The following is a 27,871-nucleotide window of genomic DNA, read 5'->3' as shown; positions in this document are numbered from 1 at the left end:
AGACCCCACTGTACATGTGGAAGAGACAAGAGCAAAAACGACAAATAAGGTATTGCTGTTATTATGAAATCAGTTTTGACCTGATGGGCTCCTAGAAGGGTTTGGGGGGACCCCCAATTACTCCCAGACAATACGCACTGAGACTTACTGCTAGAATATGGTTTCTGAACTTTAGCTTTAATGGTGTTTGAGACTAGATAATGGCTTTTCTGTGGGGTTTGACCTGTGTACCACAAGATAGTTAGCCATATCCCTGGGCCCTATCTGCAGAAGAGGATAGAGAGAGAGGACAGGCACATGCAGCCAGCTTACCTCCACAAGGCAGCAGAGGCACCACTGAAGGTCCTAGATGACCGGCTAGGACAGAAGTCATGGTACCACACCACAGGTGGGAATTCAAGATAAACATCTATTTTTGTTTAAGATGGTAACAACCAGGTTTTTCTGGTATTTGTATCCAAAAGTATAACTACTTATGGAATTAGAACACCAAACCAAATGCTTAGTTTAGTGAGTAATTATAAGCAAGTTAATTTTCTTACCACCAACCAATTCAAGAATTTGCCAGCCCTTCATGCACATGTGCCATCCCAATCTAAAACCCCCTTCACTCAAAAATAACCACTGTGTGAATTTTATAGTGACCTTTTTTCCTTTCTTTATAGTTTAATAGCCCAAATATACACTCTCTGACACTATCATCTCATTCTGCCCATTTAAAAGAAAATGGACTTAAAAAAATACCTCTTACACTCTGCTATGTTCTTCCCCTTCCCCTTCTGTGAGTTCTTTTTTCAAGGTGCCTTATGATTTAGTTCTCTAGTGTTGGAACTTTCCAAGCCTGGGTCATATACAGCTCTTTTGTAATGCCTATCACTTTCTTTCTTTTTTCTTTTGGATTTCCAGAGAGGGTTTCTCTATGTAGCCCTGGCTATCCTGGAACTCACCCTGTAAACTAGGCTGTCCTCAAACTCACAGAAATCTACTTGAATCTGCCTCCTGAGTGCTGGGATTAAAGGTGTGTACCACTACCTCCTGGTCTTTATTTTATATCATCATCATCATCATTACTTTGAGATAGGGTCTCATTGTGTAGACCTGACTGACCTTGAACTCACAGAAATCCACCTGCCCCTGTCTCCCAAGTGCTGGGATAAAGACATGCACCACTACAACAGGTTGTCTATCACTTTCTTAATTTACCTTAGCATCTTTTGGAATATGAAGAAAGTTACATCCTTTGGGAAGGAGGCATATTTTCCTAGTCTGACCTCATTATTATAGCTTTCTTATTCAAGGGGTTAACTTCATTTTTCCTTATGCTTACATGCTGTTCAACCTCAACTTGATTGTGTTGTTTATACTTAATGAAGGTGTGTCAAGGTCGAAAAAGGCTCCTTTTTCTGATGCAGTATTTGAATTAGAATATCCTCCATAAGCTCATGTATTTAAATACTTAGTACCCAGCTGGTGGTTTGGGAGAGGTTATGAGACCTTTAGGAGGTGGAACCTTGCTGGAAGTATGTCACTGGAGTCAGCAAGCTTTGAGGGTTTGCAGGCTTATTCCACTTCCTCCCTCCACTTCCTGTGTGTATATGAAAATGTGATTATCTAGCTTCCTGCTCCTGCTATCATGCCATGCATTCCCCATCATCAACGGACTCTATCATTCTAGAGTGCATTCTATCATACACTAAAATAAACTCTGTCTTTCTTATTTTACCTTCAGCCATGAAATTATCTCACAGCAACTACAAACAACTAATAAATCTAGTTTTGCCTGGAACTGTTAAATATGGCCACTTCGTCAATACTTTCTGAGATCCACTGACTCCAGCATCTTCCATCCCACTCCAACGAGAATTTAATCTGTCTTCCTCTTAATGACTTGTCAACCAAGTCCTAGCAGTTCCTCTTTGGGAGATGGATCAATTCTTCCAGGAATATATTTTCTTATCTTACTTATTTTTTAAAAAAGTATTATTAGTTGGGTATAGTGTCACATGCCATTAATCCCAGCACTTGAGAGGCAGAGGCAGGTGGACCTCTGTGGGTTAGAGGCCAACCTGGTCTATACAATGAGTTTCAGGCCAGCCAAGACTACATAGTATGACTCTCTCTCAAAAAATTACTATTATTGTGTGTCACACAAATATGTGGAGGTTGGAAGGCAAATTTGTGGAGTCAGTTCTCCCCTTCCACCTTTACCAGGATTCCAGGTTTTGAACTCAGGTTGCTAAACTTGTACAAGAGCCTTTACCAACTGCATCACCTTGATGGTCATTTTCTGGGTATTTCTGAGAGCCCCATAACCTAGATCACTCGCACAGCCTCTGCCCTCCTTCAGTATCCTTGTACTCAGCAGTAAATCTGAACATTAAATGTCCCTCTCAAGTTTCAAGTGTCACCATATAGGCTAATGATATTTATTCCAAGTGGGGATCCTTACTTTAGTGTGTAAACACTGGAGGGAAATTTCTGGGTTTCATAGCGGTCAATATGATCAGCACCCCCTCTTTTCCTTTGCAGAGGTGCTATTTTTGTATCCAAGCCTCACTGCTCCTGCAGGAATAGTCTGTTATTTCCTTTATGGGTGTTTTTTCTTTTGCTGTCCTGCTTTCTCTATTCTTGTTAGGGACTAAAGGACATCTCAAAGTGACATGCCCTCCAACATGTTTTCCTTTTCAAAAATTTTAATTCATTTACAAAAAATAAATAACTAATTTAGTTCTGAAGACTATCCTCTGTATCATGCATGGTATAAGCTAGTAGGAACAGGCTACATGCCTGCCAGCAATGCTTCTTAGAGGACATGTTCTTACAACACTGATGTTATCTCAAAACACAAAGTCAATTTCTTCCATTCAACCTGATGTAACAGGTTACACAATAGGGAAATCTTTAGGGATAGGACTTTTAAAAAGTTGTGTTCTGTGTTAACTTATTACATGAATTACATTTATGGCTCCTTCTGAAAAAATTGGACTCTAGTACTTTATAATTATATAGTATATAAGAATTGCTTTTTTTAAAATCCAGGTGTTGGAGAAAAATTAACAGTAATAATCATGAATGCTGATGACTTACCATAAAGCAGATACCATGCTAAGCATTTTGTAATTTAATTCAGTTCCTATAAAACTCTCTGAGGAGGCTAATGTTACCATTTCTCTCAGTTAAGGATAAGAAAACAAACTCTGTAATGCACGGGCCGCTCTGTACTTCAGTATTGAAATCCCCCAAAACTCAGTGATGACACAAGAGAAGTTTCATTTCCTTAGTTATATCATGTGCCCACTGTGGACTGCTGTGGGTGGGGCTCTATCCACATCAGCTACTTGGGGATTAAGGGCTCAAGACTGATGGAAGCAAATAAAAATGGACAGTATCTAAGCTTGGCAATTTAGAAGCAGAAGATCCAGGGCATCAGACTCTATCAGTCGGAGAGGTTCTTAAAAGGAAACAAATGGCACACTCAAACAGCAAACTAAGAAGAGCTTTAGCTGGGTGGTGGTAGCACACACCTTTAATCCCAGCACACAGGGAGGCAGAGGCAGGCGGATCTCTGTGAGTTCAAGGCCAATCTGGTCTACAAAGGGAGTTCCAGAACAGCAAGTGCTATTATACAGAAAAACCCTGTCTCAAACAAACAAACAAACAAACAAAAACCAACAACAAGAAAAAGAGCCTTATAAGGAATTTATTTATAAAAGTGTGGGAAGATGGGGTTGGGGATTTGGCTCAGTGGTAGAGGCCCTGGGTTCGGTCCTCAGCTCTGGAAAAAAAAAGTGTTGGAAGAGTATAGGGAAAACAGAAGGGAGAAGACAGCACTTGAAGGAAAAACCAGGGAACTTTCATCTATAGGTCTGAAGGGTCAAGAGCAAGGAGTAGTTATCAGAACCTGGAGTTGTATGGACTGGATCCCCTAATAAGAGCTGTTATTTCAGATGAAGAGGTACAACTGGTCTGAAGGACTCTTGTACCTCCATTTTCCTTCCAGTGGCATTCACTGGAAGACAAATCCAATGGGAAAACAGAAAGCAAAGGAACCTTTGACATGTTCCATATAAGTCAGCCTCTGTGGCTAAGAAAGAGGAAAGGGCAGCAGGTAAATGTGAAGGGGCAAATAGAAGACATGAAACAGCCATCAACTGTTGAAGAATTCAGCATACAGCAAAGTCCAAAGATTTGGTGTACTTGTTACTTTTCTCATACCTGTGACCTGAAAAGCACAACTTAAGGAAGGATTTATTTTGGCCCATGGTTTGATAGAATATAGTCCATCATTGCTGGGAAGGAATGTTACCAAGAGCATGAAGTGGCTAGTCATATTGTACCCACAATCAGAAAGCAAAGAGAGATGAATGCTGTTGTTAGCTGACTGTGCCTCTTTTCCCTGACTAATCAGTCTAGAACTCCAGCCAACAGAGTGGTGCCCCACACATTCTGGACATGTCTTAACCTACTCTTAATCTACTCTGGAAACACCCTCACAAGCATACTCAAAGGTATTCCTTATTAATGCGCTAGTATTTGTTTGTTTGTTTTGTTTCGTTTCATTTTGTTTTGTTTTTTGAGACAGGGTTTCTCTATAGGGTTGTCCTGGAACTTACTCTGTAGACCAGGCTGGCCTTGAATTCATGGGGATCTGCCTGCCTCTGCCTCCCAGAGTGCTGGGTTTAAAGGTGTGCGTCACCACTGCCTAGCCCTAGTGTTTCTTAAACCAATCAGTGAGCAGTTAAAAGTAACCATCACATTTGACAAAGTGGAGAATTATATATACTATATGACTTCAAAAAGCTTTTCTGACTTTAAAACATGGTTTGCCAAAAATGCTATAGTTATTAATGGTAAAAACAATGCTCACGACAATGAAAGCATATCTAAAAGCTTTAACAACAGACAGTTACATAGAACTCATATGAATCTTAACTCCTCTTTATTCCTGCTATTACCTTATAAAGCATGTCAGTAACTCTGTGGTGCAGGTCTATGCCTGACCACAGTGGGGAAATATCCAAAAGAGAATGGTATAGGGATAACAGGCTTGGAAAGTCACCTTTAAAGGAAGGGATTTGCCCTTATTTGAATGTAATCTGAATGTCCCTCAAACTGTCACATAAAATGGGTTGGTCCTCTAAGAAGCAACATTAGTAGAAGCTGAGGATCTTTGAAAGGTGGGGCTTCAATTAGTGTTGTGGGGGACCCTAGTCTCTCACCATTTCTGAGCTCTTGGCTTGAGATATGACTACCTGCTAAAGTATGCACCCCCACCACTACCATCCCAGACACTTATCAGATGGCCAAACCAATTGGGAATACCTGATTTTCAACCCAAACTTCCCCAACTGTGAGCTAAATCAACCATTTCTTAGCTGTGTGTGGTTGTACATGCCTTTAGTCCCAGCACTTAGGAGGCAGAGGCAGACAGATCTCTGAGTTGGAGGCCAGCCTGGTCTATAAAGCAAGTTCGGGACAGCCAAGGCTACAGAGAGAACCCCTGTTTCAAGAAAAACAAAACAAAACAAACAAACAAAAACATTTCTCTTTATTAAGTTACTGTTTCCAACATTTTACTATAGTGATGCAAAGCTAACTAATACAGTATGCAACAAGGCCATCCCACCTCAGCAGGACCCTTTAAAAATCACAGAATAGCTGGCACACATAGGAAGAAGAAAAAACATCTTAATAACCTGATCTGTTCATTCAACTGACTTTTCTTGAACACATCACTTGTATATGAAATACCATTTAATATTTGTGAATGTTCACTATAAAAGTACCCATATCACTATATACAAAATGGACTTAATTCAAAGAGTTATAAAGGGGTTTTAGGAAGAATGACCAGGTAGGTGGCATATTGGAAACATATCTCAAAGGGTGAGCAATTGGGTGGTACAACTAGAAAATTAGTTTTGGACAACTAATTTGGATCACAGATTTTAAAAATCTGCTATGCTGATTGACTCTGGAGGTGTACATAAGAAACAGGATTAAAATGAAAGGTACCAGGGTTAGGACTGCATCTCAATTGTAGAGCACTTGCCTAGTGTGCTCTGAGTTTGGTTCTCCATAACCCCCTACGTACATGCATGGACATACAAATCAAGACTAGGGGAACCATTTCATAATGAGTCACAGGAAGAAATAGCACTCATTTTCTCTGAAAGCTGCCTACAGATACAGTAGAAGATGGAATCCTACATTTTCTTTCCTCAATGGCAGATCAATCTAAAATGACCATCCAAAGAGATGAAATAAGAACCCCATGTTACCAACCACAAGTGGAGAGGTCTCTGCCCCCACATATATGGTGCCATTTTCAATGAGAAAACCAAAGATTGATATCTTAAGTATAGTGTAATCAGGGATAAGAAGCTCTTTTTTTTTCCTGTCAGTCAATACCACTCCATACTAGAATTGTGTTTGATTGCTTAGGAACAAGAAGCCAATCTGATCTAGTAGTCCCCTTAAAACCAACTCCTTGCTCAATGGGCCATAATCATCAGTTGGGTATTTATCAAAAGAGTGATAGAGTTGTAAATATGTGTGTGTTGCTGCTCAAAAGCATCTCAATGCTCTCCTGAGAGCCATTCTGTGTACTATCAAATGAAAAAGACTTCATTCTCCAAGATTTCACCGGAGAACAAACTCCCAAATCTGATCATTAAACAAACAGCTAGATGTGGTAGCTCACACCTGTAATCCCAGCATTCAGAAGGCCAAGGCAGTAATGAGGTCAGCCTGTGCTACACAGTGAGTTCTAAGCCATCCTGGTCTACAATGAGACCCTGTCTCCAAAAGAAACAATCAAGCAAGTGCAACTGGCCTAGTCCCATTTATCCCCACCAACACTTTACTCTTGTTTCTGTGATTTTGCCCTTCCACACCCCCACTTGCTTTCAGTTGAGGTTTTTTTTTTTTCTTTTTTGATTTTTTTTCAAGACAGAGTCTCTCTGTGAAGTACTAGCTGTCCTAGAACTTGCTCTGTAGACCAGGCTGGCCTAGAACTCAGAGATCTGCCTACCTCTGACTGCCTCCTGAGGACTAAAGGCATGCACCACCACCGCTACTGGCTCAGTTGAGTTTTAAAATAACTAATTTTGGAATTCATACAACTAAACTATATTATTATAAGTTAGTCACCCCCACGTTAGTTTTGTGTAGCTAATATCTCTGATGTGAGCATTACAATAATTGCAGCAGCCTAAGTGATAACTTCAAGGCCATTTTTGTTGATACCACCAAGTCTTCACTTGGGCTTTTGCAGGTACCTAGTCTTCCCTCACATCATATTAGCATTACCATTTTCTGAACATGTGTTCCATGAAGACCCATGAAGATTGATTATACATGTGTTTAGACCACTGATTATTTCACCTCCAGCCACATTTCCCCATATCTTAAATTACCCTGCTCCATTATCCTATAAACAGCCCCATCCCATCCTCAGGGAAGAGGATTTACAACTTGGTTCTCTCACCTCCATCCTCAGCTGCCCAGTGAATAACCTTCTGTTTTGTAAAATTCGTAGTGGGTTAACTGTCATACTTCACTGTAAGCATAAATGGGCCTCTTTTTAGTTTGTTTGTTGTTTGTTTTCTAGTACTATCCTCTAACTCTGTACTCAAGTTTCAATCTCTTTTATGGCAGTTTTCCAACAGCAGATTTTTAGGAGGCTAGTAAAACACTTAAAACATCCTACATTTCAAAAGCTATCCATTCAAAAAGCAGTTAAAGTTAATGTTCTAATGTCTAACAAGTTTAAACTTCTAAGTTTCCTGAACTTTTATTTACATGGAACTCTTACTATGACAATCTTCAGAGGCCAAATAAAAATGATGTCACATGGCAACGCCTTCCATTATTTTATAACATAGCATAGACACATTATACGGAAATAAACAGTTATATAGGTAATCTGGAAAAATGGGATTTTATCCAATTAACTAAAGCAACACTAATAGTTCAGACAATAGTATCTGCAATCTTCATCACACTCACCTCATATTACTGGTGATAGTACTAATAAGATGGTAGTAATAAAGCTACACACAAACATAAATAGTAACATATGTTCAGACAGCATAAACAGCTTTCTCAGGCTTCTGAAGAATCTATTCCTCAACAAATTCTCCTCTAAACACAGTCACAGACAGCTTAGCATTTAAATAAAGCTACCTTTCAGGGTGTTTTTTAGAAGCATGCTTGAGTAGTGAGGATCTATTATTTATCTTTTAAAAAACATTAGGAAAGCAGAACTCTCTGCCTGAGTCAGATGTGCAGAGACTAACATAATCAGCAAATGTTATATGCTCAGTGCTTTGCATATGTGGTTGCATTTAATTCTCACAAGAGCATTAGAAACAGAAACCATTACTTCTACTTTATAGATGAGGATGCTAATGGGAGAAGGGAAAGTAGGCCCAAGCCAGTTGATCAGTGACTGGCCCAGTGAGAGCTTAACCCAAAGGCTAAGACTCCACAATCTCATCTTCTTTTCACAAACCAAGTTGCCTCAAGCAGCCAATCCTTCAATACTCATTGAGAGTGTCTATGATGATATATGGTGATAAGAAAGGTTACTGTATTTTGGAACACTGAGATTCTTCAGAACTACACAACTGTCTAGCACCATGCTGTTCAATGTGGTGATCACTAGTCATATGAAGTCACTTAATTTAAATTGTTTAATATTAAATGAAAGCTAAAGCTCAGTTCTTCAGTTTGCAGTACCCCACATTTCAAATGCTCAGTAGCAGCACATGATCAGTGGCTATCATAATGAACTGAGCAAGCAGAATATAGAACGTTCTTTGCAGAAAGTTCTGTGGAATAACACTAATCTAGAGGCCCCTAAGAGGCCTGGTCAAATGGGAACTATCACTGTCTTTAAGATTATTACTGTTCAGAATATTAGAGAGTATTTTATACAAGTATGCTTCTGTACATCTAAGCAATAACAGAAACATGAAGATTTTTATACCTCCATTTTGAGGACTAGACCAATCCTTTCTCCTTAAATTATTTCTAAGATGTATGGTCAGTCAATCCTCATTATCTGAAGGGAATCAGTTCCAGGAACTTCCTCAAACAAACACCAAAATCCATGGATGCTGAAGTCCCTTATGTAAAATGATGTGTGTATATAAAAACCTATGTTGTACCATGTTGCATTTGAAAGCATAGCTAAATTGGTTGTAATAGTACAAGATAAATGCTATGTAAATAGTTGTTATACTACATTGGTTAGGGAATAAGACAAGAAAAAAAGTACACATTCAGTACATGTGCAATTGTTTTTGTTTATTTTTGAGATTGCAACTTAATTACATTTCTCCATTCCCTTTCCTCCTTCCAAATACCTGTCCCTACTTTCCTTCAAATTCATGGTCTCTTTTTTCATAGCCCTGAAAATAGATATATGAGTAACATATGGACCCAGGTGATTATATTTAGGAGTATATATGTATACACATGAATACATATATGCATGTGGAGTTTTTTAAAACTGCATTTGATCTGCAGTTAGTTGAATCTATTGACATGGAGAGAAGACTTGTAATAACTGACATTAGAAAAAGAAATAGCTGATACTTTGGGGGGATTTTAAAAATTTATGTGTATGGGTATTTTCCCTATATGTGGGTCTCCTAGAACTGGAGTTACAGATGGTTGTGAGCCACCATGTTAGTACTGGAAATTGAACCTGGGTCCTCTACATGAGCAGCAAGTGCTCTTAACCACTGAGTCATCTCTCTAGCCCCTTGCTTTGCTTTATACATTCTAACTTGCAGTCAAGCCATCTTGTTTGTTTTTGAGGTGTGGGGGAGAAGGGCTATACATTAATTCCACTTTTAGGAAATAGTTCATCTAACAATTAAAAACTACAAGATAAGAGATTTACAAAAATTACATCACAGTATGGTAGTTATGTATGAACTCTGCACAAAAATGTTTATAAATATAACTGTTTCCATAAAGGAAAATAATTATTCAAGCCAAATGTATGTTTCCTAATGGAAGGTGAAGGCACAATACTGAAAAAGAACACAGTGTGAAAGTATGTCTACATTAGTCATTCTAAAGTGAAAGACAAGAGGGAAATACAGATAGAGATAACTCAAGTGTCCTTGAACAGATGATTCAATAAGCAAAATGTGAAATAGTATTCAACCTCAAAAGGGAGGAAAGCATGGCATATGCTGCACCATGGATGAACTGACAGGGTAGGATGCTAAGCGAAATGGGCCAGTGACAAAATGATAAATACTGTAAGATTTTACATGCACAAGGAAATTATAGTAGTTAAATTCATAGAGGGGAAAGGAGAATGATTGTTGAAAGAAGCTGGATAGAAAGGAAAAAAGGGAAGTTGTTGCTATATAAGTTTAGAGTTTCAGTTATAAAAGATAAAAAAGTTGGCCTGGAGAGATGGCTCAGTGGTTAAGAGCACTGGCTTCTATTCCAGAGGTCCTGAGTTCAATTCCCAGCAACCACATGGTGGCTCACAACCATCTGTAATGAGATCTGGCATGCAGGCAGAACACTGTATACATAATAAACAAACAAATAAATAAGCAAATAAATAAATCTTTAAAAAAGATAAAAAAGTTCAAGAAATTAGTTGCTGAATGATACAATACTTAACACTACTGAGTCATATGCTCAGAAATTAAGATGCTAAATTGCATGCTGTGCATTTTATCAAAATAAAAACAGTAAGAAGGTATATTAGTTAATTTTCTACCACTATGATAAACAAATAACAAAGGCAATTTGTAGAAGGAAGGGTCTATTAGGGCTTAAGGTTCCAGAGGGATAGGAGTCCATTACCATTATGTCTTCTCCACGTGGTCACAAATACTAGATATGGTAGCTAGAGAAAACTGAAAATTCACATTTTAAACCACAAGCACAGAAAGAATGAACGAACAAGGACATGAGGCTTTTAAAACTCTCACAGCCCACCTCCAGTGATGTACTTCCTCAAACAAGGCCACACCTTCTATGCTCTTCCAAACAGCACCACCAAATGAGGATCACGCATTCAAGTGTCTGAGACTGTGGGGGACATCTTATTCAAACCACCACAGAAAGTAAATATATACTTCTCTTAGAAAGCAAATCTGTTAGATCTAACTACTATTTACTTCCTCCATCATCTATTAATGCCACAGTCTCTCTACTGCAAAAAAAAAGTCAATGACTGCTCTGAACTTCATAAGATTTAAATAACAATAATGGTCAAGCCAAATGTCTAATTACCTGGGTCAGTGGCAGAAATAATTGCTCCAAAAAAGAGACAATCCGTGTAGTAAAATTTATCAGAGAGCTGGCCCACAATCTTCATGAGTTTCACCACCCCATACATAAGATTTCTGTAACATGATAGGCAAACAGTGTCAGGGAAAAAAATCTTGCTGACATATAAACATAATAACAGAGTGCTATTAGAACATCGTACTTTAAGGGAGATTCAGGAAAGCAATAGGCAGCTTTTATGGTTGGACACTTACCAGAAACCTAGGCAAATAGAACTTTGGCACTAAGGAATGGTTTTTGTAGTTATTATCTTGCAGAAGCATCTGAGTATTTCTTTTGCTATTGTTGCTTTTGTGTGTGTGCATGAGGGTGGGGCGCTGAGAGAGAGAGTCTCATGTAGACTAATCTGGCCTTGACTTGCTATGTAGCAGAGGATGACCCTCAACTTCTGATCCACTCAATTATGACCCTGAACTTCTGATTGTCTTGCCTCTGCCTTCTAAGTTGTGGAATTACACATATAAACCACCACCACACAAAGCTTTGTTAATGTTAGGTAAACTGTACTAACTGAGTTACATTACCAGCCCCTGAAGATTTCATTCTTAAAAGTTGTTCTCATTAACAACTATATAAGCTGTGAGGTATGGTCATTGATGAGTCACGAAGTTAAAGAATCTTAAGCAACTGGGTGATTGAGGAGAATGGAAGATAGAGCCTGAAATAATGTATAATAAATCACTACAAATGTAGAATTGTAAGATAGTATATCTCAAGTCATAAAAATTAGGGGGCTGGGTGAAGCTGGAGAGACTGATATTACTAATATCTCCATCAAGAAGTAGTGTAAAGAAGGTAAAGATACAACCTTATTGAAATGTCCTAGTAGATCACCAGTGTCCCCACTGATATACCTGGCCTCTTGCCCTCCTTGGGTGAGGCAGGCTAGCTATATAGCCCCCCTCACAGTGGACAGAATGTGACATGGGACCATCAAGTTCAATATTTCAGCCTGCCTGGAGCAAACTACCTATGTGGCAGATTATAATTAGAAATAGCAATGAGTGTTGAAAAATAGCCTACTGTGTATTACACATGTGTGTATGAATCTGTGTGCATGTACCAGTAATAACAGCAATTGCAAGGGTTAAAAGAATAAAAATAACATAGAATTCACTCCATGTACACTAAAGCCAACCATTTAATGAGATTTGTGATGGTAAGGACCATGTCACTGCCTTCCCTTATGTATTTAGTGACTAGAGCAGTGGATTGGCTAAGCTAGGGGTGAAGAATTGTTTGCACTGCAGAATGGAATCCTTATGAGAAGAATTAGCTAGAACTTAATGCTTGCCTCGTATGTGCTCAGGTGTTGCTCCAATCAGCTCAACTTCAGTCCATGACAGCTCTATGGAACAGATCTGATTTGCTCTTCACTGCTTATCAAAGGTTTCTTTCATGGTCATACCTTTCAAATATTTCTTGAAAGTAGACTTTCTTTTCCATTTCTTTTTACTAAAATCCTAGACCTAGGTGGTACATTTTCATCTGACAGCCTTACCTCCATCTTGCTTCCCATCATCATTAATGCATGGAACCTGGTATTCTTCAGTGATCTGTCACTTCATTAAAGAGGAACTCCAAGACCCTCCTTTTAAAGAATAGAATAGAAGGTCCTTGTCTTGCCTTTTTCTCAGCTTTCCAACTAATTTTTTAAAGTTAAAGTTCTTACTACATTCAGATTTGCTTGGGATTTTTTTAAAAATATCACCTTCCTACTCCAAGATCCCATCCAAGGTACCACATGGCATTTAGTCATTAAATCTCCTGGTCTCCTTTTGGTTATGACAGTTTCTAATTCACTGCTTGTTTTTGATGACCTTGGCAATTTTGAGCAATGCTTACAGGGTACACTTCAGTTGAGGTTTCTTTGGCTTTTTCTCCGGACAAAGGTGATGTTTGCAGTAAATGACCAGGGAGGTAAAGTGCCCTTCTTAGCACAAATCTCAAGGATATATAATAGCAACAAGGCTTGTAGTATCTTCCATGTTCTCTACTTTTCAGCTATTCTCTCCTTCCCCTACTTTCTGTACCATACTCTTTATAAGAAGCTACAACATACAGCCCACACTCAAAGCTGGGTTGGGATGAAGATCTGGGGATGGTGTGACTAAGTTCTACCACTTTGAAGGGATGTATCTATAACACTTTCTACAATTTGGCAAATGAAATGTGTCTCTCATTTATTTCTTCATTAAATCATCTATTTGTGGGCTTAGGAATATTTTATACTCTATATGATAATCTAATAGAAAGTTATTTATTTTGTTATGTTTTGTTATGTTTCAGCCACTTATGGGCTCTGTCTATGGCGAGAACTTCCAGGTTGGCTTTTAGGTTCCTTTGACATGTCTTGTATCTTTATGGTTATCTGTCTTTTGAGCATTTGCTTACTTTCTGATATTAAAAGATGTTCCATCTTCATGTAAGTTTCCTGTTCCAGCCCTAGAATAAGAGGCACTGTTTTTTTTTTTTTTTTTGTTGTTGTTGTTTTGGTTTTTTTTTTTTTGGTCAGAGAATGCTATAAGAAATTATGATCTAGTAATTTTAGTTCAGTTTAATCAATCTTAATTTAAATTTAATGTACACATGTAGCTAACAACTACCATACTAGACAGGATAACTCTGTATCCTAACTGCCATCCTCACACAACATTAAAATCCTGCTTTGTGCACCATATTGGTGAATCTCATTCCTTTGGGTAGTATGTTAGACTGGTTATACAACAAGGAATCACTTACCCAATAATGAAGCAGGAAACAGCCGTCCCCAAAAAGGCATAGGCCAGAATCGATCCAAGATTTCTGAAAAAGTGTCTCTGAATGAAACAATAAATAGGGATTATAGTAATTCTTGTCAGCAAGCCAAAAAAATCAAACATATAAACAAAAACTTCACATTAAAAGACTCTAAAACCTAGTATGCTATACTGTTTATATATCTAGTAATATCAATAGTCAATCATAAATAATGCTATTCAGCCTTAAACGTCATGATTTTAAAATATCCTCTGCACTGTCAATCACTGAGCAAGTTACCAAGAACCTAATACATTTCAAACAAAACAATTCTGGCTAATTATAATTAACGGTATTAAGTATATGTATATGCGTGTGTGTGTGTGTGTGTGTGTGTGTGTGTGTGTGTGTGTAACCCAATTATTTTTGAGACTGGACGCAAACTAGTTTATTCCATAGTCCTGCCAGTTACTTCCTGCTCTAGTGGAATCTTAGAAGATCATTAAAGATAAAAATGAGCTAAATTATCAGTTGCTGTTTTGTTCTTTAGTCAGGGGGATTCACCCTGTAGCCCAGGTTGGCATTAAACTAGTGGAAGTCCCCTTGCTTTAGCCTCCCCAGTGCTGGGATTATAGGCATTAGCTGCCATATCCAGCTCTTAAACCATCTTACATGAGAAAATCTAAGGTTCTATGACACGGTTTATAAAACTATGACCAGGAACTGGAAGCCCAGTCTCTGGACTTCAGGTGCATGACTTTCTCAATTTCCACCACTCTGCTTTGTGAAGAAAAGGGAAGGACATTAGTTACTGAATTAAACACTAGACCTTTCTTCCTATTTTTTATGTGTATACAATACAGTCATGAATGGTCCCTACTATTCTCTCTCAGGCACAGAATGACAAGCAGAGGGAACAAAAGGAGATAGTGGCATGCCCAAGTAAAGCCTTCAAGAATCTAAGTCCAGCACAGACCAGAATGAGGTTCACTTTGGAGAAATCCATTGGACATCCCAGTTAGTAATGTACCATTCTCAACCTTATATTCCTACTACTGGGAAAGCAATTCTTTCCCAAGCCCATCGTCTGTGGTGTGTGTGTGTGTGTGTGTGTGTGTGTGTGTGTGTGTGTGTGTGTGTGTGTGTGTGTGTGCATATGTGTGTGTGAAATGGTCACAAAAAAGTTGTCTAGATGATTTTTCCAATACAAGTGCCCTATAGACACAAACAGTGGCACAAAATCAAGGGCAAATCCAATAGTAGCTTTTTCAATGTTTCTAGAAAAAAGATGAGTGTCTGCAGAGGTGTACAGAACATACATGTATCAAATCATCCAAATGTATCTACTCATATACCATCAATTAAATGGCAAAATATTTATTACCCACTTAATCAACAATAGATACAATCAGAGATGGCAAGCACAATATCAACCACTTACCTGGTGACTTTATAAGGACTGTTTAAGAAAGAAAAACACTAATGGTTGCTAACACAGAAGACTATAGTGTCAAAAACAAGTTAAAATAGTAACAGGCAAACCTTGTTATTTGGGTTTCTTTTAAGAAAACAGAGTTCTTCCAAAATGTCTTCAACCATTAGAGAGGTTTTCATAACCTATGATTTGCTTTCATTTTAAAGCAACTATGACTTTGATTGCATGTTAAGATTAGTTATTTAAAATAAATTATTCATCACCCATTTGATCCAAAGAAAAGTTCCCAAATTTTCCGCTGAGGGTAAAAATGTTATTATACCTATAATAACCATTTCCTATTTATTATGGGTCAATAAATGATGCAAAGATTCAGATTACTTTGACAACTGTATAAACAATTTGGAAAATTTATATGTTTTAGATGGAAAACCTGCATCTAGAGGCAATGTAGCACAAAGGAACAACCCTGAACCTGGATGGAGTTTAACAGAGAAGACCTAGCTTTGATTTAGTTTTATATAGACTGCATACCCTCACCTATAACACTAATCATTCTGAGTGTTTTCAACATCAATGAATTGCAGGACCTTCCTACATTCTGAAATGTGTGTGTAGAAACAGAGAGCCTCCTGTTCCTCAGGTATCCAGCAGCCGAGCCCTCTCTTGTCTCAGGAGTGATGCAGTAAGGAGGGCTCACTTGATCTAGGAAAGGAACACTTGTTTGATCTTGACCTTGACCTTTGCCCTTTTTTACTAGGCATATAACTGTTCTTGTTCCTCTAGTCGCCATACTGTGAGTGAATGAGGAAGCCCTTGTCCTGCACAGCAGTTTCTAGGATCTCTCCATTTCAGCCTCCTTACCTCTGACTGACTAGACTGGTAGCTAAAAGGCCACTGTCTCTGTCTTCAATTCATGAAGTACTTATGGAGTACCATTACTTAGAGCTAAACTTCATACTCTAACATGCTTGCCAGGGGCTTTGAATCATAAGTTAATTGTTGAATCAGGAGTTAACTCCTGTGTCTATGTTCAACTATCATTATTTTCTTATAGTTTCTATGAAAATTCATATAGATATATAAACAGAAATAAGTATGTTGAGTAACTGTACCTAGCTGATGCTCCAGAAATGGTTTAAAACCAAGGAGTGACTTTGACAGGAAATCTAGTCTGTTGGGCAGGCATCCTCTCCTAAAGGGAATTGAGAAGTGTTCTGTCTTCTATTTTCTGAAAGAACTTCTTCAGGGATGATTTTATTTCCTCCTTAAATGCTTGGTAGAGTTCACTAATAAAGCCGTGTAAGGTTTGTAGTAGGTTTTTAATTCTTAATTCAGTTTTTTGTTTAATATAGAGCTGTCTAGGTTTTCTATATTATCTCGTCAGTTTTATTTACTTGTGAATCTGTCCATGTCACTTGTCAAATTTACTAGTACAAGAGCTAGGAAGACACCTTAGTCTATAAAGTGCTTCCTGATGCAAGCATGAAGACCTGGATTTGATCTACAACATTCACATAAAACAAAAGGCTGGGGGGTGGCTGGGAAGATGGCTCAGGGGTAAAATCTCTTGCTTTGCTAGTACAAGCACCTGAATTAGAATCCCTAGAACACACATGAAAAATCTGGGCACAGCTGTGTGTTCCTGTAACCCCATCATTGGGAGGCAGAAGACAAGTGGCTCATGAGATCTTGCTGGTCAGCCACCCTAGCCAAACAGTAAGTTTCTGGTTCCATGAAAAACCCTATCTCAATGCAACAAGACAGAGAGCACCAGAAGAAAACATTTGACATCCTCTTCTGGCCTCTGCATGTGTGCAAACAGGTACATATACCTGCACACTCATGTGTACACACCACACCCCTACACACACACACAGAAAAAAAAGGTGGGCATGGTGGTGCACACTTGTAATCCCAGTGCTGAGAAGGTTGATAAAAGCAGATGCCTGGAACTCCCTAACCAGCCAGTCTAGCCTACTTGGAGAATTTCAGGCCAGTAAAAGACCATGTCTCAAAAATAAATGAAGTGTATGGTACCTGAAGAATCACACCTGAGATTGACTTCTCCCTCCCCATACAATTTACTGGCACAAAATTGTTCTGAGTACTCCTTTATTATTGATTGAAATTCTATAGTGATACCCTCTCTTATGTTCCTAATATAGTTTTCCCAATTAATCTATCCAGAGTTTCTCCATTTAGAAGTCATTTTCTAGTTCATAAAGATGCTATGTTTACTGTCAGCCAAGATCTATGTTCTCTGTTCTCTAGGCCTGGAAGGTTTGTTTCTGAGTCCTCCTTTGGAGCTGAAATAGGCTGTTGTCCTAAGAAGGCCTTTGGGAAGATAATCTTCACACAATACTCCCACAATGAGAGAGAATGAGAGAGAGAGAGAGAGAGAGAGAGAGAGAGAGAGAGAGATTCACCTATGTTTTGTAAACATATTTGGTTTACCTATGTTTTGTAAACATATTTAGTTTTTCAAATAAACAGCAGTTTGGGCTTAAGATGCCATCAAGTAAAATGATCCTCAGTAAGGGGGATAGTTACGTTTTTTAAACTTTTTTATTTTTGGACTAACAATGGATTTACTGAAGTTGCAAAGACAGTATAGAAAGGGTTTGTGTACACTTCATCCACTTTCCCCCACTGACTGCATCATGTGTAACTATAGGAAAGTATCCAAACCCAGGAAACTGACATTGGTACAATGTCAATGTAATTTTATCACATGTGCAGATTGTTATAACTACTGCCACAGTCAAGATACAGAATTGGCCAGGAGTATACCACTCATCTAGCATCTATGCAAGGCTCTGCATCCCATCCTTGGCAACACAAAAATACTGTTTAACATACAGAAATATTCCATGACTACAAAAATGTCCCTTGTGGTCTCTCTCCCCAAACTCTACTCTTCATCATGCCTAATCCAGGCAACCATGAATTTGTTCTCTAGCTATATAATTTTGTCATTTTTGTAATGCTACATAAATAAAATAATACAGCATATTACCTTGAATCTCGATTATGACTCAGCATAATTCCTTATAAGTCTTTCCAGATTGTACATCAAACATTTTTTTCCATGTGAAAGCTGAACATTTTTCTACGGTGTGGATTTACTACAGTTTGTTTAACCATTACCTACAGAAAGGCATTTTGGTTGTTTTTTGGTTTTGTCTTACAAATATGATAGTATGAAGAATGAGGCATAGATTTTTGTGTGAACATAAATTTACTTTCTCTTCAAGAAATCCTCGGCAGTGAAGTAGTTAGGCCTTAAGACAAGTTTGACTTCCGTTTTACAAGAAACTATCACTTTGCTTGCCAAAGTGGCTATACAATGTTACATTTCTACTGGTGGTATGGAAGAGCTCTAGGTTTTAAAACTGGAACAAGTCCCTGATGATGAGTCACCTATGGTCTCTGAGTGGGTACAGAACACAGAAAGCTGAGCGTTTAAGGGGAAAACTAGAAAATTATCTAGGTCAATTAACACTGAGATTCTTAAGAAATCTCTTAAATTATTGGCAAAATGTTCATACCTTCTTTAAACTGTATCCAGCATGGAAAATAATTGGAGGTAGCAGAATGTTGAAAAATACTTCTGGATCAAATGTTACCTGAAAGTTTAAAAAGAAAAAAGTCAAATTTTAGGTAAAGATAAACTGATAATATTTATTTAATATTGAAAGCCATTGACTAAAACGCCTATTTAGAACAAAAGCCACTAATGTGTTAAATAATTACAGCAATGAAGCCACAATTTCCCTACTGACTGGCATGTCCTCCCTCTCCATCTCCCCCTCCCCCAGTACTTCTAAATAAGATTCCAGTGTTCTGTCTTAATACATGTTAAGTCACAACAGTTTGAGGCAATTTCAGAAATTCACAGAAAGCTGCTGCCAATGTTTTTCAACAGAAAATAAAAACATCTTGATTTTTATCACACATTCATGAAGGTTTAATTGCAATAAAAACGCTGTCATGAGTTTTTATTAACTTCCCAGACTATTCATGTGATCCTTTATAGATGTACTTCTACTACATTTAAGTCTCTTTTGAGTGAACAGCCTTCTAAAATATTTCATGTGGCCTAAACAAAGTTACCAATGAGGTCTGCAGCCCCTGATCATCAACAGAAGTTCAGTAACTCTACAGAGATAGAAATCAGATGTTGATATAATGATCTCACACTGACATTTCTACACAGCCAATCATAGTACAGCCAAAGGAACTAAGCATTTCTAAACATGCTAACCCTTTTATGAGGAGGAGGGGGTAGGCTAAATATTTAAGATGATTAACTGAAATAAAAGTCAATTAATCTACCCACATGAATAAATCTTTTAATACTGATTTCTTGCCTATCTCAGAAATCACCCACATGAGAGACACATAATCTTTTTTTTCCTGAAGCATTTTTGCTGCTCCATAATCAAATGAAAAACAATGCTTGAGCCATGTATAGTGAAGAATGCCTATAATTCTAGCATTCAGGAGGCTGAGGCAGGAAGACTGTAAATTTGAGATCAGCCTGAGCTACATTTTAAGACACTATCACAAAAGAAAATAAAATGGGTTTTTTTAAATTAGAAAACAATGCTTGGACTTAAATTCTAAAATAAGCCTTTCTTCCTTTGAAGATTAGGTAAGTCTTTGGCATCAGTCACTGATAAGTTTAAGCAGTCAAATATTTGCAGACTATGTGAAGAAAACCATGAAGAACTATGGATCGCAGTTCAGAATACTGACTAAGCTAAAGGGAAATTAATATTATTTTATAATTCATTTCTAAGCCAAAGCAAGGTTAAGAGAAAACAGGACAAGAGGGGTATGCAAACATGTTGCACAATCCAACAGCCCATGTCTATAGATCCTAGCCAGTTAAAACAGTAAGAAGGCTTAAGCAACAAAGGTACACTCTGGCTCTTCCTTCTCCTCATCATGACACACAAGCACCCTAAAACACTGTAAGCCAAGAATGTAACTGATGTTCCAACAGTTGGGAAGGATTTCTCTCAAGGTCAAGATGAAGCCAGGGAAGCCGGGCTGTGGTGGCGCACGCCTTTAATCCCAGCACTCAGGAAGCAGAGGCAGGTGGATCTCTGTGAGTTCGAGGCCAGCCTGGTCTACAGAGTGAGTTCCAGGACAGGCTCCAAAGCTACATAGAGAAACCCTGTCTCAAAAAATTGAAAAAAAAAATGAAGCCAGGGAATCAACAACCTTGTCCCAGACAGCCGTGGTACCAGCTCACCTTCCGCAGCATGTCATTCTGCTCCACATTGTTGATCTTGCCAGGGCTGATTTCTCCTTTCAGAGTGTATTCAAAGAACTTCCCACTGACATTCACTAATAAGGTGCTAAAGGCTCTGTCTTCCTGAGTACAGCTGAGTGACTTGTCATGACCGCTGGTAGCAGGGGTTCCATACCTCAGGATCACTCCAACAATGAGCCCTGAAATAGGGTGTCACACATAAAAAGAAAAATCAGTCCTGATTTACTATACAGTTATTTATGGAGGTGCAGCCATGCAGCTGGGCTAAACCTGCCCATTTTTCTGAATAACTCAGAAAAGCCATTTTCCCTTCCTTTTTTGTTTCTCTCTTTCAGATACTGGCGTAAGCCTAAGTATGCTTTCTCTGGTATTCTTTTTCACTCTGAACCTACCTCCCTTTTGCCATGTGGCTGCTTGACCAACTTCCATGCCTAACTCAAAAAGGCATGGCTTTCTCTCTTCCTCTTCTTGATTTACCACCTCTGGGCAGATGCTGAGATTTCCAGATTGCCTATCCTAGACTTTTAAACATTAATAAAAAAAAAACATAGTTGAACTTTACAAAAGCCAGTCATGTGGCAGAACAAAAAGTATAGAAGTGATAACCCTGATGATTTAAGTCCCTCAGTCACTGGAAGGATTAAAGAGAACAGTGGTTAATATGGCCCCATGAACAGACCTGCTTGTGTTTCATGTCTCATTTCTCAGGCTTTTAGTAGAGAAGTATGAGGTGGAGAAAAAGCGTAACATTTTTCTGCCCTGAACAGAATAAGGAAGAACTACTAAGCCTTTGTTTTTCCCCAGAGCATCCCTCAAACCAGTCCTGCTGCCATCTGCTACAGAGGACCAAGCCACTGGAATTTTTAGTTGCTATAAATGTAATATGCTTTGCCACACACCAGAAGGAAAAAAGGGAAAAAGAAATAGTTTTTCTTAGGTCATTCCAAGCACTGAGGATCATGGAGAAAGTAATTATACCCGCTGGGAGGCTAAATGTTGCAGTGTAAGCTTACATAGTCATGATTCTGGGGCCAGGGAGCTGCTTTTTGAGTGTACACATTTAAAACGGTGTTCTTTTTTTTTTTTTGTTTTGTTTTGTTTTGTTTGGTTTTTCGAGACAGGGTTTCTCTGTGTAGCTTTGTGCCTTTCCTGGAACTCACTTGGTAGCCCAGGCTGGCCTCGAACTCACAGAGATCCGCCTGGCTCTGCCTCCCGAGTGCTGGGGTTAAAGGCGTGCGCCACCACCGCCCGGCTAAAATGATGTTCTTAATAATCTCATTCTGACCAACTGTGAAACAACCTTAAAACCTTAAAGGAGTAAGAAAAGTCAGACTTAATTTTAAAAAGCATGTTTATCATTATCAAAAAGTTATCTAAAGAAAATGAAGTCCATAATGCAAATGCTTCAAGTTATCTGGAAAACAGCCAAAAGACAAGTACTTCTTCATTGTTAATCTTCTAGCCAGGTCTTATGGATGAATTTCCATTTGTTTCTTCACATCCAGTGCCAAATCAGATAATGGCAGAGATGGCCAGTCAGAATTTGCTCAGCTCTGTTCTGCTCAGCCTAGGGAACATGCTCCTCAGCTGGCACTATCATGCTATCTTGGTTCAGGCCTTCTGAGTATCTGCTGGTAAGTGAAGTTGTGAGTTACCTACAGCAAGGTGGCTGCTGGTCACATCTTTTTATTTTCCTGATCTTCATTGCTGCTCCAGCAAAAAAGGTCTGATAACATTATCAGTCTCTATCAATTCTCCTTCATAGGAGGCTATGAGAACCCTGATAAACATCTAGGGGTTCTCTGCATGAACCCGGAAGTAAGTCATGTGTAGAGTTGGTCCTAGTGCTTCCTAGTCGGTCCTAGGGGCAGTGAACAATCCCTTTGCGGTCGAACTCTGTCCTCCAGGTGTGACATGGATATTGCCAACTTGAAATCAGAGCAGCTGTGATTACTCATACAAGACCCTCACAAGATTAGGCCAACAAACACACCCTTGTGGAAGCTGCTCCCCCACCGGGATATCTATAATAATTTCTGGGGGGGGCACTGGTCTTCAGTGGTGCAGCTGTCTCTAAGTTGCCCATGCTCGTATAGGTAACCCTTTCATTTATGATCCTATAAATAACCCCCAATTAAACTCACTGGTTCACTAAGCTACACCAGTAGAATTGTTTCTTTGGCCTGTTACCAGAGCCCTATCTAAGGTGAAGAAAAGTCACATAGCCCCATTTACATTATTTTGCTCCTTCTTCTGATGACTGTGTGCAAGGTCCCACGCCACAGATAACCTCTCTTATGGTTACAATGTGCTATGCATTTAGATCCCACCATTAGAATTCCACCAGGGCCTGTATCTTTGCTGCCTGTGCACCCTTTCTCTAACAATGCAGAACTCCACAAATGTTCTATCCTCTTTGTTGCAAAGATGTTCCTTGGGGGTTATTCTTCTCTGTGACAATCTGGTCAACAAGTTACATCTATTGGTATCCTGTGAATGAAGCCATATATGTCTATCTGTGTGTGTGTGTGTGTGTGTGTGTGTGTGTGTGTGTGTGTCTGTGTGTGTGTGTGTCTGTGTCTGTGTGAATGCAGGGATATGCATGGAGATCAGAGAACAACTTCAGGTATCAGTCCTTGCCTTCTACTTTGTCTGGGATGAGACCTCTCTTTTTTGTTGCTGCATTCACCAGCCTAGCTGGCCTGTAAGTTTCTGGGAAATTTGTTGTCTCCACCTCTCATCTCCAGAAGCACTAGGATTACAGATATACCACCACAATCAGATTTATGTAGATCTGCAGATTTGAACTCAGATCCTCACACTTGCTTTGCCCACTGAGCCACCTCCCCAGAACCATATGCTTCTTATATGGAACCATCTTGTTGTTTGCAAACTTTCATTACAGTGACATTTTTGTGCCCATCGTACCATTCTGAGTGCCTCAATCATGTTGCTCACGGTTGCCGTCATGCTGAAAATGCCTAAGATCAGCTATGGCAACAGCACTTCATTCCAAGGCTGCTGGTAGCAATGGGGGCAGGAGGTGGGGACTGCTTGATGCTCTCGGGGCTTTACTGTCCAGATCTTTATAGTGTCTTTTAGCCTCATTTCAGTCCTTGATCTGACAGTTATGTTCTGAAGTTTTATTTAAGAAAGCAGTTCCACAGCTCTCCAGGATGTATCATGATACACAATGATCTATACTGCCTTAAAAAAGTGACCTGTCACAGTTTATATTAAACATGTTCATAAACAAAAACCAAAACACAATATTTACAGAAACTGCTTACATTAAAACTTGCTTTACATACTGTGTCTTGACTTCATTAATCTCATTAGTTGAGCTAATGAAGAAAGTAAGCTGCACTCTCCTAGGTCCTCACAATGAATACTGACAAAGGAAGAGATCTACGGTCTGGAGAGATGGCCAAGTGATTAAGAGCACATTCTACTCTTCCAGAGGATCCAAGGTCTACTCCCAAAACTCATATTGTCTTCAGGCAACTCACAACACAACTTCAGCCCCAGGGTATTCAGTGGCCTCTTCTCTCTTCTGGCCTCCACAAGTTCTCTCTCTCTCTCTCTCTCTCTCTTCTTCTCTCTCTCTTCTCTTCTCTCTCTCTCTCTTCTCTCTCTCTCTCTCTCTCTCTCTCTCTCGTGTGTGTGTGTGTGTGTGTGTGTGTGTGTGTGTGTGTGTGTGTGTGTGTTAAAAAAGAGGCACACAGTTTTATACAAATTCTTTAATTCCAGGAAATGTCTAGATTCATTAGCAGATGCTGAATGTTGGTGTTTAAATTTAGAAAATCTTACTTTCTCTGCTCTGGGCCCAATGCACCCATATGAACAAAGGGAAACAGTAAAATGAAATTATGCTATTTTTAAACATAGCTGCATAAACCACAGCAAACGTAAATGGTTAGCCTCATCCTGAGAGTTTGACCTAACAAAGCCCCACAGTACACTGCTAACTCATGCTACACTCTGAGTAACTCTCAGTTTAGATTTCTATTTACCACCATCACACTCTTCTATACCATGATACTAAGTTCACAATGAGCATTTTCCAATTGAAGAAAGAACAGGATAACAGAACAGGACTTTTTGTTGTTGCTTTGTTTTGTGTTTGAAGAAATTATTTTTTAAAAAATCTGGAGACAACATGAACAGCCTAATTCATTTGCTGGATCAGAAGACATCTTCTGATATAAAACTGTGAAAAGACCAGAACTGCAAAGAGTTAAAACATATAAGGGATTCTGTTTAAAGCTCAGAAAGTTCAGTATACACACACACACACACACACACACACACACACACACACACACACACACACACCAAACAATGCAGAGGCACTGAGCCGACTGGCTCAACAACACAGTGCTCCAGATTACAGAAATAATAAATACATCTGTGGAAAAACAGCACAGTAGACACCAGCTGAGGAGAAATGAATGGTCACTGATTTCACAGACATATGACTAACACCAGCTAAGGAATGGATGGTCACTGATTTCACAGGCATATGACTAACTTCAGGAAATAATTTAATTTCAACTTTTACAGAAAGCAAATATGGATAGAATTACTTTGACATTTTATGTCGCTGAAAGCAAATGGTAAACTCAAAAGAACAAAAGTTCAAGACTTTAACTTCTGGGTATGAGCAAAACCTACTTCCCAACTCTATCAATGGTATACAACTGCCAGCTCTTCCAATTTTAAGATATAACCAAAGGACTGTGAACATGTATAGACAGACATATATATGGGTGGATATTTAAATATGTGCTCATCTAAAATTTGGTAAAATGAGGAAGGAATATGAGCCAAGTGTGAGTGCAAATTCCAGAATGTCATAAAGATGCCAACCCCCATTAGTGTGGAGCCAGTTTCTATTTTGTGACTGAGGCTGTTGAGAGAACAAGTAGACATGGGGAGAAGTGTAATTCTAGACAGACATCTACCAGCTACATTACAAAAATGTCGATATTAATAAGACTTTATTAACTGGGCTGGCAGTGGTGATGGTGCACGCCTTTAAACCCAGCACTTGGGAGGCAGAAGTAGGTAGATCTCCGAGTTCAATGCCAACCTGGTCTACAGAGCAAGTTCCAGGACAGCCAGGGTTACACAGAGAAACCCTGTATTGAAAAAAAAAAAGGATTTTATTAAAAGCAGGATGGGAACAAGTTCATGAATATATTGTTCTCTAGTGAATGAGAACATCCCTTATGCATTCTACTGAGGGTAAAGGATCACCAACTTGGTTTGGCAACTACCATTTAACTGTGTAGAATATAATAAGGGGTGTTCCAAGTTCTAAAGCTTCATTTAACACATTAAGAAAGCATCAAATCACAATGCATTTGAAAATAGTGATATCCAATGTTCTTACAATGAGATGGGAAAAGACAAGGAAAATCCCAAAAAGCTAATGGGCCAGCTAATCTGGACCACACCCTAAGTTGTCCTCTAGCATCCATGTGCACATCATGCACATGTGTCTATACTCACACATGTGTACTCTCATGTGTGTGCATGAATGTGTACGTACGTACACACACACACACACACACACACACACACACACACACACACACACACGGAGGAGGGGAGTGGAAATAACTATAGGTTGAGAATTGTTACCTGAAATGCTTGGAACTAGAGGTGTCTCTGATTTCAGAGTCATTTGACTAGGGATTCTTGCATAGACTTTACCAATTGAACATCCCTAATCTGGAATCCAAAATTTACTATGTTCCAAATCCAAATCTTTTTTACTTGTCATGTCAGCACTCAAAAGATCCTAGATTTCAAGTCTTTTGTTACACATATCTGGGGAGATAGATGTCATCTCTAAGCTAAAACCTACAGGCAACCATTGTACTTGCTAAGGTTCAGCAGATTTCCTTAATACATGTTGCCCAATTTGCTATTTGTCCACTTTCATAGATTTTTACATTGTTATTTTTAACAGTTTTGTCTAATTTTGTTGCCGTGAATCACCCACCCAAACAACATGCTCTACCAGGCAGCAGAAAGGAGAATTTTATGGGCTCCACAGGAGTCCTAGGTGTGTTGCAACACACTTAGGCCTCAGTCACCATGCAAAGCAAGGTACCTCCACTATTCCCTCCCAAGATCTGGCTGTTGGAAGAAATGAGTGCACTGTGTCAAAATCCTTTGCAAAGTACCAGCTGCTGCCCTGGTGCTGTTTTTCTCCAAGTATTTTGGATGAATCACTTTCCCTACATTATCTCAATTGTTATAAAGATACCACATATTAGAGAATCAGGAATTTGGAAGGAGAGATGATGTGTGGGCTGGAGCAGAGTAGGACTTATTAAAGTCATCCTGTCTTCAGATGGGGCCAGATGCCATAATTTATTTGCCTGCCCCCAAGCAGCTCCACGAGTGTTAATAAAAAGAATGTTTGAGCCGGGCGGTGGTGGCGCACGCCTTTAATCCCAGCACTCGGGAGGCAAAGCCAGGCGGATCTCTGTGAGTTCGAGGCCAGCCTGGGCTACCAAGTGAGTTCCAGGAAAGGCGAAAAGCTACACAGAGAAACCCTGTCTCGAAAAACCAAAAAAAAAAACTTACTATTCTAAAGGGTTTTGGTGAGAGGAGAATATTGAAAATAGACATAATTCTCTATAAATGCTGATCTTTATTTTAGAAGATTGTCCCAGGGATTTATCAAAAAACATAAAAGTCAGTAATAGGGCTGGAGAGTTGGTTAAGTGGTTAAGAGCAATGACTACTCTTCCAGAGGACCTGGGTTCAATTCCCAGCAACCACATGGCAGCTCACAACTGTCTATAACTTGAGTTTCAGGGAACCTGATACCCTCACACAGACAAACATGCAGGCAAAAGTCAGTCATAAAATGATATAACCAGCATGATATAATCAGCATGCATCACTCTGACATGGTAAACAAACAGAAAATAAGCAACTCTACCAGTTTTCCTACAAGTATGATTATTCTCTATAGAAGAACTAAAAGACTGTAGGGCTGTGGCGATGGTTCAGTCAGAAAAGTGCTTGCTGTGCAAGCATGAGGACCTGATTTTAGATCCCCC

The 27,871-nt window shown here is 39.0% G+C and overlaps 1 protein-coding gene across 2 annotated transcripts in view; it reads right to left on the bottom strand.

Moving 5' to 3' along the window:
* Slc9a7 (solute carrier family 9 member A7) overlaps positions 1 to 27,871 on the bottom strand; it is a 174,843-nt gene that overhangs the window by 67,429 nt on the left and 79,543 nt on the right. For both annotated transcript variants that reach the window (XM_037199035.1, XM_037199036.1), the window contains exons 2-5: positions 20,769 to 20,968; positions 19,057 to 19,134; positions 14,074 to 14,150; positions 11,275 to 11,387 (exon numbers count right to left, since the gene is read on the bottom strand). In XM_037199035.1, coding sequence (XP_037054930.1) covers positions 11,275 to 11,387; positions 14,074 to 14,150; positions 19,057 to 19,134; positions 20,769 to 20,968 — 468 coding nt within the window. The remainder of the gene's footprint in view (positions 1 to 11,274; positions 11,388 to 14,073; positions 14,151 to 19,056; positions 19,135 to 20,768; positions 20,969 to 27,871) is intronic.

This window comes from Peromyscus leucopus, chromosome X (genome assembly GCF_004664715.2).
Source record: "Peromyscus leucopus breed LL Stock chromosome X, UCI_PerLeu_2.1, whole genome shotgun sequence".
Taxonomy (NCBI): Eukaryota; Metazoa; Chordata; class Mammalia; order Rodentia; family Cricetidae; genus Peromyscus; species Peromyscus leucopus.
This window is presented reverse-complemented; position numbering and strand designations above follow the sequence as displayed.